The sequence below is a fragment of the Vicugna pacos genome, chromosome 10, assembly GCF_048564905.1.
Source record: "Vicugna pacos chromosome 10, VicPac4, whole genome shotgun sequence".
Lineage (NCBI taxonomy): Eukaryota > Metazoa > Chordata > Mammalia > Artiodactyla > Camelidae > Vicugna > Vicugna pacos.
The window spans coordinates 60,650,168-60,666,470 of NC_132996.1; the positions used below are offsets into that span (position 1 = coordinate 60,650,168).

Consider the following 16,303-nt stretch of genomic DNA (forward strand, 5'->3'; position numbering starts at 1 on the left):
GAACACCTTACAGATGCCCAGCCTTGTCCTAGGCAGAAAAGACGCATCCCCGATCTCAAGGAGCAGTCAAGGTATACGCATTAGAAAGCACTTTGTAATAACTGAAGACAGACGGTAAATAATAGAGAGATAAAAATAGGCAACGGGATGTTAAATGTTTATGGGAATTTAAGGGTGGGAGCAATTATTGTGAATTAAGGTAACAGTTGTAAAAGCAGGAATAATTATGAAATTCAGAAATTGCGGATATACATTGAGGGCTGGCAATAATTTTTCGACACCGGGAAATATGATAGTTTCTGCATCTCAAACTCCTCTAAAACCAACTCCTCAAGAAAGGGAGTCCAAAGAAACTACGACCGCTTCCGCTACCGGAACTAGTACGGCCAGCTTGGCGTTGCGATACGGAGGCTCTTTGCGTGACACCAGCTCTGCCTCCCGCCTCTCCTCCCGCCTCGTGGGTGCCATGGCAACGGCGGGAGCCAGAGACCTGGCTTCCGGAAGCCAGAGAGCTGGCGCTCTGGAGCTACCCCGGTCAAAGGATGCTGAGTCCGGAGCGCCTAGCCCTACCGGACTACGAGTATCTGGGTAGGCTCTTCCTTCAGCTTCGGGGAAGGAAAGAAGTGCAGACGAATTAGGCCAGGGTCTGGGGAGGAGGCGGGGGTAGGGTCTGAGTGGGAATGGGTAGGGTGGGCTAGGGAAGGGCGGGGAGCGGGGAGCGGTCCAGGGCCTGAACGTGTGAGGCCCAGTGAGGAGGAGAACAGTATCTGGGAGTAAAGAATGTCTAAAGTGTACAGGGTAGCGCTCAAGCAATGTGGATTGTGCTCAAAGTGAAATAGGTTGGAGTTGAGAATTGGGGGTCCTCTGGGGGTATTATTAATATGCTGCTAGTGGAGTAACCCTGGAACCTTGAAGTGCCACATCAGTCGTTCTGTGAGCAATCATTGAACCGTTATAGCGGCAGCTAACATTTTTGAGCGTTTCTTTTACAAGAGACACTATGCTAACTAAGCATTTTGCATGGATTCTTTATTGAATCATCACAACAGCCCTAGGAGGAAACTCTGTTTTTCTTCCATTTTGCAGACAGAGAAACTGAGGCTGAAGAGATAACTTGCACAAATAAGGCCACACAGCTAGAAAATGGTAGAGCTAGGATCAGAACTTAATCTGTCCACTCCTGAGCCTGATCTTTTTACCACTTTGGCTGTGGCTGTATTACTTTACACACACTGTAGCACCTTCAGCGTGTAAAGCATTTACTGAATGAAAAAAAGAACTTTTACATATACATGTAAGTATACACACACATTTAAAAAATTAATAGACTATTTTTTATAGCAATTTTAAGTTTATAGTAAATCAAGCAGATATTATAGAGTGCTCCCATATACTCTCTCTCCCTCCCACTCAGAGATCCCCCTGCTATTAACATCTTGTTGAGGGGAAGTATAGATCAGTGGTAGAGTGCGTGCTTAGCATGCCTGAGGTCCTGGGTTCAATCCCCAGTACTGCCAATAAAACAAAGAAACCTAATTACCTTCCCCTCCAAAAAACAAACAAACAAAAAAACCATCTTGTTACAATAGATAAACCAATACTGATATATTATTATTAATGAAATCCACAGTTTACATTAGGGTTCACTCTTTGTGTTGTAGTTTTATGGGTTTTGACAAACATATAATGTCATGTATACACCATTATAGTGGCATGCAGAATAGTTTCACTGCCCTAAAAATCCTTTGTGCTGTATCTGTTCATCCTTCCCCTTGTTCCCCAACCATTGACAACCACTGATCTTTTTACTGTCTCCCAAGTTTTACTTTTCCAGAATGTCATATAGTTGGAGTAATACAGTATGTAACCTTTTCAGACTGGCTTTTTTTCACTAAGAAATACGCGTTTAAGGCCCCTTCATATCTTTTCCTGGCTCGATAGCTCATTTCTTTTTATCACTGAATAATATTCAATTGTATGGATGTATGCTACACATATTTTTAAATCTGCAAGACTTTTAATAGATTAAACCAGTGCCATAACAGTGGAAAGCCTCTATGCACTTTTTTAAAATGAAAAACAGTTCTAGTTTAAATTTTTGAATTAGTAATATGGAAACTAGATTACAAAATATAAAGAAGTTTACAGTGAGAAGTCTCCTCCAACCCATTTCCCTCCATCTGCCAGTTTCCATCCACCCTCAGCCTCCTACTAGTAACCACTATTACTGATTTCCTGTGTATCCTTCCAGAGTTTAGTTTATTATGTATATAAGGGAGAATACACTTTTCATTTACTATACCTCAGAGTGATTTCTGTATCAGTAGAGAGCTTTCTCATTCTTTTAAAAAATTTTTAGCAACATAAATAATAAACATAGTATTTAAATAATTTATTTGACTGGTTATTCATTGGTAGACATGTTGTTTTTAGCCTTTTGCTGTTACTGAAAATACCCCACTGAATAACCTGCAATTTTGTTCCATCACTAGTATAGCAGCAAGGATGAATTCCACAAAGGGAGATTGGTGGGTCAGTGTATATGCATTTTAAATATTGATAGATATTGCCAAATTGTCTTTCACAGAGGTTGTACCAATTTACACTGCCACCACCAAGGTACGTAAATGCCTGTTTCCGCATAATCTTTCCAACAAACAATATCAAACTCAAACCATCAGATATTTTCTACCTGTAAGTGACAAATAGCCCCAGGGTAGATTTAATGTGCATTTCTTTTATGAAGTTGAGCATCTTTTCACCAAGTTTAAAGGCTATTTGGTTTTTGAAAGGTGTATAGAGAGAGAGAGAGGAGAGGGAGGGAGAGAGAGATTAATTGACAACATTTATTAATCAGCCAAAATATCATTATGTCATAGATAATTTGGCATCCAATGAATAATAATAGTGTCTAACAATGTCTAGACTTTTGCTAAGGATTTTATGTATTTTGTTTACCCAGTACTAATGAATCTATGAAGTTTTGAAAAGCTTAGTCCATTGTTCAGTTCCTTGAATGTTTGCCTTTTTGACATATTTAAGTTATATGCCTCGAAGGCTTGACATATTTAATATATTGATGCTTTGGTGAGTAGAAGTTGGTGGTTCCTCCGTAAGTGGCTTTTTCAGGAAGACTAATCCAGTGGCAATGTTGAAAACGAATCTCTAAACAGAATCAGAGTTTCAGATTGATTGAAAAAGCTTTAGTGTCTAGTCATTTACCAAATTTTTGAACTCTGGACAAATTGCTTCATCAGATTCTGTTGCACATTTAAGTGTCTTAACTTTCTGTCCCAGTCACTGTCTGGACATTCATACTGCCCTAAGCAGGGTCGTACTGCTCACTGGCTTCCTCATGGTTCGTCAAACCACACAACTCTGCTGAAATGCCTTTGTCTTTAGTTGAGAACAACCCTACCCACCACAGTTTGGTCTCTTTTAGAAGCACGTTGTTACTGTTTTGAAGCATTCACCTTCCATTTAATGACCACTGAAAATCACCCCACATAGATTAATGAAATTTTTTTTGCAGGGGGAGGTAATTAGTAGTTTAATGAAATATTTTCTGATTTGAAAACTTAAATTCCTGTGGAGGTTTTCTGGCTTTTCTTTTCTTTTTCCTTTCTTCTCTTTCCCTCCTCCCCTTCCCTCCCTCCCCCTCTTCTTCTTTTTAGCAAATTATAGTCACTGACATGTGTAGACCTAGCGAAGAGAGTACATATAGAAAAAAGAAAATTTCAGACACAGGAAAGCTGTAGGTATTCAGTGCAACAGAAAAGTGAAAGCTCAATATCCCTTGTAAGTATCTCTGGAGACCTCTTTTTAGTATTATGGTATAAATTGCAGGGATACCTATTCAGTGAATATCTGCAGATTTCCCTTTCTACCTGCTAGCCAGGGCTTATATTTGCCTTTTTGACCACTAGTGAAAAAAACAATCTTTCATCTTGTTGGGTAAACTGATTCATTCCCCACTGACTTTGTGGATTAGGAACCTGTAATCATGGCCTGGAACGGTTTGGGATCTTAAGATCATCATTACAGAATCAGCTGAATGATGTTCATGCCTTCAGTCATCAGAATGGAGTGATAGAAACTGTGTTAATGCCCAGGCCTGAATAGAGAGAGTCTGGCAAGGAGATGAAATAACTACAGAGCCATTGAACAGTTTCTAGTCTTATGAAAGCTACTTATGGGAAGCTTCTCCCAGAGGCTGAGGTGTGTCTGTGTGTCTGGTTGGGTGTGGAGAGCTCTCCAGAGCCGAAGGGCAGCCTGTTCTGGTCCCAGGTTTGCAAAACACACCACCTACATGCTGACCTGAGTATAAGCATGAGGGTGTGAGGTTTATTATTTTACCCCACCTAATATGGTGAGGTGCATGCTTTCTCATGCTCCAATTTGCCTCTTCTGTTTCTGTGGAAACTGCTTATTCTCACTAAGGTTGGTAGTGGATTGGCATAATAGATAACTCTAGGAAATCAGAGTCTTCTTTGGAGACTGTACTTTTAGAGGAATCACGGTAAACTGGATAGTTATTTTTAAGCTATAGTTTTTGAGCACTTCATATATACCTAGCACTGTGCCTTCACGCATTGAATCTTCACAGCCACCGTATAAGGTAGGTATTATTATTAGTCCTATTTAGTAGTTATTAATAGTATCTCCTCATTTTACAAATAAAGAAACTGGGGCTTGGAAAGGATAACTGATTTGTGCAAAGCCACATAGGTGATGATGCATAGCAAAGAAGGGATTCAAACCCAGGTTTATCAGATTCCATTCTTGTTTTTCCTTCTCTACCAAGGAGATAAAAATAAACAAACCAAAACATCTGCTGCCCACAAAGGGCAGTGAATTTTGCTTCCCTTTTAAGAATGGAGCTCTTAAACGTTTCATTAGTTGCAAATAAGTTTCCTGAGAACAGGAATTATATCTCACTCATCATTGTATATCTGCCTTTCACAATATAGGCATGTATACATACATATGTGTTAAACTGAATATGAATAATCTGACTTCAGAGTACCCCAAATGTGAGCCACTAACAACAATAACTAAGACTTATTAAGCACTTACTATGTACCAGGTAACATTTTAAGTGTTTTACATATATAAATGCACATGAAAATAGTTTCAGTTTTTATCTCCATTTCACATCTGAGGAAATTGCAGCACAAAAGTGTTAAATTACTAGTTAGTAAGTCCTGGAGGCAGGATTCTAATCCAGCAGCCTGACTGCAGAATCCACATTGTTAAACTCCATGCTATGAATACCCCGAGCAGCTCCAAAAATGAGGCTCCAACTATTGCATAGACCTGCATGCAAAAGTTACATGGATTTTGCAGTAAGTACAGGTGACTCCAGGGGCTTAATTTAACATTTCTACCAGGAGGGGGCATCCTAGGAACCAGGATGAATTAGGGAATAGTAAAATTCCAGTTCTCTCTTGCCACTGGACTCATCTCTCAAAGGCAGGCAGCAAGGAAGATACCTTCTAAAAAGAAGCCACTTAGGAGAGTTTTAATGACAATAATCTTTGTACTTTGGGTAGCTGTGTGACCTTGAATAAGTTACTTAACCTCTCTGTGCTTTAGTTTCCTTATCTGTAAAATGTGGATAATATAGAACTTACCCCGTACATGTAAGCAATACATTTTAGAGCAATGTCTGGCTGCTACACCGTACCTACATTATGAAAAGAGGATATACAAAGATGAGTAAGATATCTTTCCTTTTAGGGCACCTGGGTAGGTACTCAATAAAGATTAGCTGGTATTATTATTGCTATGCTTTTATAAAAATATATAATATGTCTGTGGCAGCCATGAAATTGTGCCTCTCAGATCTCCTATGGGGATGGGAAAGGAGGGGAACTGCCTCCCAACCCCAGCTCTCAATCCAACAGCTTGTTCACACTGAGGTCACACTTCCCATAGGCTGCTCCCAGTAGATGACTAGGTGGAGAGACCCACTTTTATGAGAAATGTGACTTCTCTGGTGGTGACTTTGGCTAGAGGACTACCACTGTACTGCAGTCTAATACTCTCAGTCTCTGTCTCTTCTTTACAAGGGTCAAACCTGCATTGTGGTCTGTCAGCTCTCCCAGCCTCTTCCAGCTCCCTCTCCATTTCCCCTCTGGGCTTTTCCCCCAGTATATCTCTTGCATGTCTGATCCTGTCCTGTTGTCTGCTTCTCAGAGTACCTGGACTAAGACAACATCTAACAGTCACTGTTATAGTCCCTTCAGTCATGAGGTTAAGAGAGTTTCTTCAAGCCTTAGCAAAGGTTCTAACATGTGACTCTATGCTGGAGATTCTTAAGTGTTACTAATCCTTTTTTTTTTTTTTTTTGCATTTGCTGATATCATAGAACATGATATTTACTTGTCTTACGGCCAGACAGAGTTTCTTTTTCTGCTTTTGGATAAATCCTGATAAGCAAACTTATTTTTGTTTGAATATAATTAGTGAACCTTTCAAACCCAACCCTGTGCTAGGGAACATTGCTATTTACAAGTTAACAGAAATACTCTTAGGACTTTAGAGTGCTTGGGTTGTTTCAGAAAGGAGAAGAAATAATATGGATGTTACACTGACCTCCTAAATCTTTGGAAACTAGGTTTATAATGTATAAAACTGGTCCCTTAAATAGTAATTCACAATATCATCTTTCCTTTATTTTTCCTCCCTTTTCCTTCCTTTCTTTTCTTCCTAGTTGTTCTTTTCTTTCTTCCTTCCTGAATACCTTCTCTCTATAAAGCAAAGCATGAATATAAAGTGTCCCTCTGTATAGGAACTTACGCCATAGATGGGAGATGGGACATACTGATAAATGATTGTAACACCAAATGACCATGTAGTAAATGCCTTTCCAGAGTGGGTGAACTGTATGTATGCAGGTATCTTAGTGCTTTCCCAGTTTGGTCAGCAGTTTATTACACTGTCACTGCTGGTCATGGCAGGGGCAGCAGTTCCCTAGTTGGCCCAGTTCTGGGATGTGCCTTTGGGAGTTGTTCATGGAGGTTCAGCCTAGACTCTGTTTCTTTCACCTTTCCAAGGATTCTATAAGCTACTTAATGAATGTGATCAATATCTTTTTGTTGAAGGATAAGAGTGGGTGCGTTCTAAGGCATGTTGTTTGTTGACCCTCACCAACCCCCATTTCTCCAGGATAACTGATTATGGATGAAGTCAGTGTCATTCTTGGGTTTAAAAATAGTTCTGTAAATTTTTTAACTTGCTTATTATTTATGTATTCAAGTAATCTTAATATCTTTCCTCCAAATGCTGTCCAAAAGTTGGGGATCACTTGTATTTGTTTTAAATACCACATTTGGTAAATGAGTAAGTTTAGGAAGCTGAATAGGTAATTAAAGTTTTAAAAAGTGGTAATAGATCAGGAGAGACTAGTGATCCATTAGCTTATCTCTAGTTCATCATCCTGTTTATGACTTTCTTAACACTTACCACAATTATCTTGCCTATCTATTTGCATTTTGTTATGGTCTGTTTCTTACTTAAATGTAAGCTGTAAGGGCAGACTTATTCTCTCAGTATCTCCAAAATCTAGCACAGTGCTTGGCCCAAGTTAAGTGCTCAGTTGTTAAATGAATAGTCTGCTTTAAGTAACAGAATGATTTTTTTTTTCAAACGGAAGAAAGGAATCCAGTTCAACAAGTAGTTATTGAATTCCTACTGTGTGAGAGACACTAGGCTTTTTTCCCCCTCCTTCCATTGACAAATAAAGGATGACTGATCAAAATTGTTCCTCCGAATGCTGTCCAAAAGTTGAGGATCACTATTATTTGCAGAAGTACAACGTTTGCTAAATGAGTAAATTTAGTTTCTTGGTTGATACCATATTTTCTTTGTTTTGGTTACACAACAGTAAGATTTAATCCATTTTTAAAATGGTATTTTATGAAGGAAGGAAATTTTATACAATTTTGGGGCATCTCCTTGAGATCCTGTCTTCAGTTGAGCAGAGTAGTATGCTTTGATTAAGACTGGAATTACCCTTGTCAACTGATCCCTGGGTCCTCTGTGTTGGGATGCCCTTGAACTACTTCCCTACGGGCCTTAGGAAATAGCTCAGTCTATGATAGGAATTTCAAGTCAAAACACATTTCTCTGAGCAGAATTTTAATGATTTATCAAAGAGAGGAGGGATTTTCCCAGACACATCTGAACTTCCCAAATTACTGATCCCATTAGCTATGTTTTCTCTTAAGCACCTTTCTTTAAACAAAGTAATTACTGCTGAAATCATCCAATGTATTTTTCATAAAAGCTTTTGACTAAGTTTTGTTTGATTAGCAGGAACCCAGTAAAAGTAAATATTGTTTGAGAAGGCACTTTCAGAGCCCTTTCTTTTTCTTCCTTGAATTAGCTTTTTAAAAGCGCTGTTCTTTGGAGAGAGTAAGAGCCTTTTTCCAGCTGTCCTATTGTGTAGCTCAAGGTCTGGTTAATACTATTATCTGGCCTGGAGATTACAGGTAATTGTGATAAAACACAAGCTTTGGTTTCTATAATCTTGGACAGAAATCTGTTTGCGCCCAGTCCTTCATACAGGTGTTTGTTAAATTCAGACTTCTCTCACCTGGGATGGCCTCTCCGGCCCCCCGTAAGCAGAGGTATCTGGCAGGGGTAGGGCTGCATTAGAGGCCTTGCCTTTTTTTTTTTTTTTTAATCATGTGGCAGAACTCCGGTGACCAACTTACATACAACATGTGCGCTAAATGGGAAAATTATATATTTTAAAACAGGCATGCTTGAAACAATAACACTTTTGAATGTGAAATGCACCAAAAGGCCACATGTCTCTGGCTTTGCTTGTCAAATGGAGAGGCTGCCAGAACGACTCGGCTCCATGGTTCTCATGCCCTAAAGTCCTGCAAATTGACACATAAGTAGGCAACACACAAAGAAGCTCAGCCCTTGAGAAAGTGAGTTAGGGCGCTTGGGCTGGCCTCCTCTCTGTGCAGAGTTCTTTCCAGCTTCGTTTCTTCTGTCCTATCTTAGTTTTTCAGAAAGGAGAGATTAAATGTGTCTGGTATTTCAGCATGTTAACTGCACTGGCAACATGAGGCTAGCACTCTAGCCACTGTTCAGCCTGTCATATGGAAGGAGTTGCCTTTCAAGGGAGATTATAATTGTGTATGTAGCCACACAAATGCACATTCTGCCTGGAGGAAAATGCACAGAAGAGGAGGCCTTATGCTGCCACTCAGGTCTCTTTGTGGAGGCTGCATAAGAAGCCCTTACATGGCACAGTCAACTCTTTTGGGCTTAATGAGTCATCTTTTTGTGTGATGCCTACTTCAAAAAAAAAAAAAAAGGGAGGGGGCGGGGGTTGGGGAAGAAGAAGAAACACACTCTTCCCCAAGTGAGTTGCTTTTATTGGCCCTGAAGCTTTGTCGAAGAGTTTTGTACATTCCTGATGACATCATTTACGATACTAGTGCACAGGCAGTAAACAAAAAAATAACTTAGTTTTCAGGCATTTGGGCAAAACTTAAATAGTCCAGTTTAGAGAAATGATAATAAGCTTTATAAACAGCAAGCACATGAGCTTGAACAGCAAGCATAACCCCAGTCTTTTTTGGAATGTGAGGTGTTGAAAGATGGCTGTAGAGAAAACTAGAAGCTTGACACTTTTGAATCATGTGCAGCTCAGACTTGAGTCCATGGTCTAGTATTAATCCCAAGCAGTATGTTGTAGTTAATGGGTAAATACACACTACCATGTAAGGCATTAAGCTCCTTAAGCCATAGCATTTTACATATAAGAAAAGAAAATATTACCACCTACCTCACAGGAATGTTAGAAGATTGAGAAGATAAACATGTCGAGCTCTTTATAAGAGAAGTGTTTTGTAAATAGAAAATACCATTATTTTTCTCCTTGATCAAATTTCCCCAACACATGGAGTTGATAAAAGCTACCGCACAGGAGGTTGAGAGGATGAATTAATTAATGTATGTCAGGTATCTTAATGTAAACTATTTAATGAGACCTAAAATTGATTGTCTTTCTTCGTAGTCTGCAAACCTCCAAACCTGATATTTGTGCACATAATTAACTTATAAAGTCTTACATATGCCATCAGTCATTTGCCTTATCTTCAAGGGCTGGCATGGTAGAGGATAGTGAAAATACAGGTAGAAGAAAATAGGTTAGGTCTCCAGGAAGAATGGCCCTGCCTTTTTTCTCTTCAAGGTTATGCCTACGAATAGTCTTTGGAGTCTTGCTTATCTCTGTTGCCATGTCTGGACATAGGTAGGCACTGTTTTGACCTTTGTTCTTCCAGTAAATATTTGGTTTTGATCTCATGTTTCTAAAGAAGAAACAAACTTATAAGAAAAAGAAGTGATTGATTTGTCTCACACTGTGAACTTTTCTTATCATTTCTTAGTAGCTAAGAGAAAATAATTATTGTTGAAGGACCTGACATTGGGTTCCCTAACTGGAAAGTTCTTAAACTCAGCCAAGTAATAAAAACAGCCTTGGTTGTTATCTTTAGAGGAGAAGGAACACCAGAAAATAATTTGTATTTTTAAATGGCAAAATTATCACTGACATCCCTGGTTCCATTTTTGTTGGTATTTTCATAAGATTTTAGGCAACACAACCCGAGAAGACCCCTCAGGTTAATTTTCTAGTTTAGAATTTCATCTTTTGTTTCCAAGTATAGTAGCATTTAGGTAGCTTCACTTCCCAGATTTCGTTTTCTATTAGATGTCACAAAATGGGAAACATTATTTCATTTAAATTCTAAACCATTACCAGAGATTATTTCTCTTACATTTTCCTTTATACATAAATATTATTCCAACTTCTAAGTAGTACAGCCCCCCAAATTCTGTCTTAAGTTGGAAATATATTCAAATAGATGTTCTTGGTATCCCAGCTGTAGTCATTCTTATATCCAGGAGGTCTGGAGATAGGCAGCAATATCATTCAGTCCTTACAAGATATTTGTAAGATAGGTACCAGCCTGATCCCCAGTTTTCCATGAGGAAACTGAAATTTAGGTTATGTAACCTGCCCGAGGTCACCAAGCTAGTAAATGTGGAGGTGAAGCTTGAGTGAGGTTTATCTGACTCTAAAGCCTGTGTTGTTAGCTACTTTGCTCTCAGGTCCTACTTCTTAAGGCTCTCTTTCCTTTTCAGTCCCTATAAAGTTCATAAAATATTAACGAACTAATATTTTAACAGAAATTTCTTCAGAACATGTGATATTTTCCCTAGACTTTTTGGTATAATATACAGAACATAATTTTACATTTTCTTGATGATATGGTATCATTATTTTAAACATCATTTATTATATTGTACTATAGATAAGTTGTGACATTTACTCATGAGGGTGGATGTTAGGAAACGGGGACTCAGAGAACTTAAGTAAAATTTCCATCATTTATATAGATGGCAGATAGTGCAGCTAAGATTTAACTCTAGTTCTTCTGATTCTAAATTTAGTGGCTTAGGTGCCACTCAATCCATGTCAGTTAAATCTGGTTTTATAGTTATTAGTTAATGATAAGAACTTCCCCATGCTTAAAACTCACCTCTTTCCAGACCAGTGTTTCCTAGTAGGTCAGTAAACTGTTGAGGTACCCTGAGGTTTTGTACTTTATGGGATTTTGTGCCACTGATCTCTCAGGGTGATGGTTGAGCAACAATTGTAAAAAGATCCCCCACTGATGCCACCCTTGCCAGTGCGATGGCTCACACAAGAGAGAACTTTATTTCTCTCTAACTTAACCCAAGTCCCAGAGGTGAAAGACAGGATCTCCTCTAGGACACCATCGTAGGATTTCAGGCGAGCAGGGCAGCCATGCCGTTTGAAACACTGGGTTTCCGAGGACATCTCAGTTGTAGCCATTTCTAGTTATAGAATGGAAAAGGGGAAGGAATGAGTCCAGGGCAAACACCTTTTATGCAAATAAGGCAGACATCGGAACCATCACTTGTGCTCACATTTCATAGGTGAGAACTTAATCTAAAGCCCCAACTAATTGCACTGGAGCCTGGGAATTGAAGTCCAACCAGACAATCGTGTGTAAGAAGAATAGGAGCGCATATTTGGGGGGGTGCAACAGTAATCTGCCATATCTTGTATGTGCAGGGGAGATGTCTCTCCCACTCAGGGTGGTTGTATTGTTGGTAGCTGCTTGCCCTTATTCAGAAGCAAAGCACAGATGTACCATGGGTGTTTGACTTTTCCTCGCCTTCCTCTACCTCTTAGATATTTTATCCCTTATCTCTGCTCTCCACTCTTCTGCCTTGTGCTACCACTGAGCTTGGTTGCTCCCTTTTTATTATTATTTTCTTTCTTAACTCTTTGTCTCCTGTCACTTCTCATATCACTTTGTCCTTTGTAAACATTTCCAACTAATCAGAATCGGTCTCTTTCTACACTTTAGTGAGCACATGTAATGTTAGGGTTTTAGTTCGTTATTATTGTGTTGGTTGCTGGGTGTTGGGGCTTACTTTGCTGCCAAATAAAAAATTTTTGAGTGGGAGTTAGAGACCCATTATAGGAATCTAAACCTTGTCTCCAGAGAACTAGTTTTACAATAAAGATATTTATCTTCCTCCGCTGAGAATAGTTGGTAAGAGATTTAGAAGAACAAGGAAAAGGTGGTGGCACAGAAACCGGGGGAGGAATGAGTTTCAAGGTGCAGGGAGTGTTCAGTGATATCAGTGGCCTCAGAGAGGTCAAATATGATAGGAGCTGCAAAAGAGATTGCTAGTGGCATTAGGTGAGAAGTTTCAGTGGAGTAGTGTGGCAGGATGCCAGATTTTCCTGGATTGAAGAGTAAATGGGAAGGGTGAGGGAACTGAGAAAATAGGTAGGCTAGATTTGTTTCCAGAAACTTGGTGGGTTGGGGCAGGAGGAGAGGGGGTGATAGCAAGAGTAGGGAGAGTTTATTGTTGTTTTTAAGTTTTTAGATGTGTATGTTTATCGGCTGATGGAAAGGGAGCCATTATAGGAGGGAGGGGAGATCCAGGAGAAGAACAGGATGATTAAATGATGGAATGCTTTCTCAAAAGAGGTGGGAGGGAATTCCTGGATCAAGAGCAGAGGTGCAAGATTGTTTTCGGAGGTGGGAATCAGGGCCATGTTTATCCATTTGGCACTATAGGCATTATGCCTAATCTGTAAGCTGTTTTGAGATCTTTGAAAATATTTGATACCTAAACAATATTTATTGACCCTAAAATATGGGTAAAGGTTTAATTATGTATTTATAAAACATAATATAATGTCACTTTTATTGTTACATTTAGTGTGGACAAACATTTTATTATATTTGAAAGCAATTTATAAGCAAGATTTTTCTCAGTTAGTAGGAATTTCCATGTGAGAAATCTAGTCCCAAAATGGTCTTAAAACAAGTCTACAAGGATATTATTTAGCAATAAAAAGGAAAGAAATCCTGCCATTTGCAACAACATAGGTGGACCTTGAGGACATTATGCCAAGTGAAATAAGTTAGACAGAAAAAGACAAATGCCATATGATTTCACTAATATGTACTTAATATTTAATATCATAAAAAACCCTGGACTCAGATACAGAGAACAGATTGGTGGCTGCCAGAGGTGGGGGTTGGAGGGTAGGTGAAATGGGTGAAGGTTGGAAAAAGGTACAGATCCAATTGTACAATAAATGAATCATGGGGATTTATTTATTGTACAGCATGGTGAGTATAGTTAATAATATTGTATTGTATATTTGAAAGTTGCTAAGAGAGTAGATCTTAAAAGTTCTCATCACAAAGGAAAACAAATTGTAACTGTGTGTGGTGATGCTGGATGTTAACTAGATTTACTGTGGTGATTGTTTCACAATATATCCCAATATGAATCGCTGTGTTTTACACCTGAAACTAATATAATGTCGTTTGTCAATTATGTATCAATAAAAAAGAAAAAGAAAGAAATCCTGGCTGTACAAGAAGTAAGTGTATTTGAACAGCAGAGACAGATAGTAAGGACAGTGAAGGAGCTTACTTAGAAATGGAGCTGAAGGTTGATGTTCTTTACCTGACCACCTCGTCTTTGTCTTTGAAATAAGATTCAAGGTTATCTCCTTGGAGTTAGGGAAACAAAAGTGAAAGTTATAAGAGAACAAAGAAAATTTATATTACTTGCTGTGGGAAAGAAAATAGCTCAACTAGAGACAAGTACAAAAATTCTGAACAGCATTAAGATATTTGAAGTAAGGATACATGAATTCTTTGAAAAAAAGAAGCAACAAAGAATATTAACAGGAACAAAGTTGACTATGTAAATTGTAAAAGAAGAAAATACAAAAATATTACAAAGTAATAATTAGATGAAACAATTGAAAAACTGTTCTAGGAAAACAAGATGTTGCAAATAATGGGTAAAGAGAGGGAATCCAAACAGAACAAAAAATTTTAATTTAATATTTATTTTTATTAGCTACAGAATTTTATCCATCAAATAGATTTATAAAAGTTTTAATAAAACACAGCAGTACCATAACCCACAAACTTCTCACCTCCAAATCCAACTCCTCAGAAGAAACTACTTACAAATTTTTTCAGTATGTCTGTTGATATTCTGCTGCATATTTTTAAATAACATTCTTACACTGCTCTTCTTGGTTTTTCAGTCTTAGATGTTATCAAATGACTTCTTATGATGGATTTAGTGCTTTTATACCATTTAACTTCCCTTCCTTCCAATAAAATTAGGATTTTTGGTTAAGTCAATATTCAGTGTTTGTTATCACTAAGAAAGGGTATGTATACATTAGTCTTGTCTGTATACTATGATTACATTTCCCTTTTTTAATAGTTCTTTTTTTCTTTTCTGGAGTTAATCATTACCTTGTCTTTGGTTGGTTTCCTATGAACTTATCTCTAATTTCTTCCCAAACTTTCCAATCAAAGGGTTGTCTCCTCTTAGTTCATGCAGGAACATCAGGTATTCTCTAAATTTCAGTTTATTTTCTTCAAGATAACTCTCCTGGAGTACTCCCTCACCTGATTGGTCCTCCTGCTCCAATCTGGCCTGGTTACTCTCTAAATCCTTTATCCCTATCATGGATATTACTTGCTTCAAGTTATACTCCATATTTCCTGAAGCCTCTGTTTTCCTTTTTCCTTACGTATGCCTTGCTTTTGTTAGGTTGCATCCTCCAGTAGCTTTCTGAGAAAGGGTGTGTGCAAAATAAAATTTAGAGCATCCTGTGGCCCTGAAAATGTCTTTCCACTACCTTTACACTTGATTCATAGTTGGTGTAGGTATAAAATTCTACGTTGCAGATAATTTTCCCTTAGAATTTTAAAGGCATTTCTCTCTTATCTTTTAGATTTCCATATTGCTGTTGAGAATTTGAATGCCGTTCAGATTTGTGATATTTCTTCAAGATGTCCATTGGCTTGGATCTTCTTTCATTCATTGTCTTGAGACCCTTTCAGTGTGGAAGTTTATATCCTACAATTCTGAGTTTTCTTGAATTGTATATTTGACATTTTCTCATGTCTATCTCTGGAACTGTTCTTACTCAGTTATTGGACCTTATGGATTCATGCTCTAATTTTCTTACCTTTCTTCTTTGCCATATTTTTTTGGTTGTATTTTATGTGAGTATGTTTGACCTTTCCAATTCTGTTGAGTTCTAAAAATATCTACTATTATATTTTAAATTTCTACTCACTTATTTTTATTTCTGAGTTCATGAATACAAGATTTTATCTTGCCTTTCTGAGAATATTAATTGTGGTGTTTCTTTTCTTGTTTTGTTGTTTTGTGTTTTGGTTTGGTTTGGTTTTTTGCTTATGTGTAAGTCTCCTGAGTTTTCTTTTTCTTCTGAGTTTCTTTATTTCTGTTTGTTATTTTTGATGTGTTTTTCATTAAAAAAGCTTTCCTAAAGCTTCTGGTGCTTCTTGGATATCTGTTTAAGTGCTGAGCAGGGGAGGGTCTTACAGATCAGTAGGTAGACTTTAATGTAATCATCTGAGAATCTCTATCTTCAGCTGTTCTTGATGTGCCCATGTTCAAAGTCCTAGTGATTCAGCCTCTTAGTAGAGAATAAACCTTTAATGTCAATATTTGAGTGAAGGAAGGATAGTAACTTTGCTATGTAAGGTTGGGGACAGGATCTAGAAATATAACTGCTTCTTATGTAGGTTTTTCACCCAACTATATTAGTTAACTTAGGCTGCCACAATGAAAGATCACAAGTTGTATGACTTAAACAACAGAAATTAATTTTCTCACAGTACTGGAGGCTGCAAAGTCAAGATCAAGGTCTAGCAGG

The 16,303-nt window shown here is 38.0% G+C and overlaps 1 protein-coding gene across 4 annotated transcripts in view; it reads left to right on the top strand.

Annotated features, from left to right (window-relative positions):
• Nucleotides 1–401: 401 nt before the first annotated feature.
• CSTPP1 (centriolar satellite-associated tubulin polyglutamylase complex regulator 1) overlaps nt 402–16,303 on the top strand; it is a 170,260-nt gene continuing 154,358 nt past the window's right edge. For 3 of the 4 annotated variants that reach the window (XM_072969891.1, XM_072969890.1, XM_006212283.4), the window contains exon 1: nt 402–588. In XM_072969891.1, the coding sequence (XP_072825992.1) occupies nt 543–588 (46 nt within the window). In that variant the 5' untranslated portion in view covers nt 402–542. The remainder of the gene's footprint in view (nt 589–16,303) is intronic. The other variant, XM_072969892.1, reaches the window with a different exon arrangement.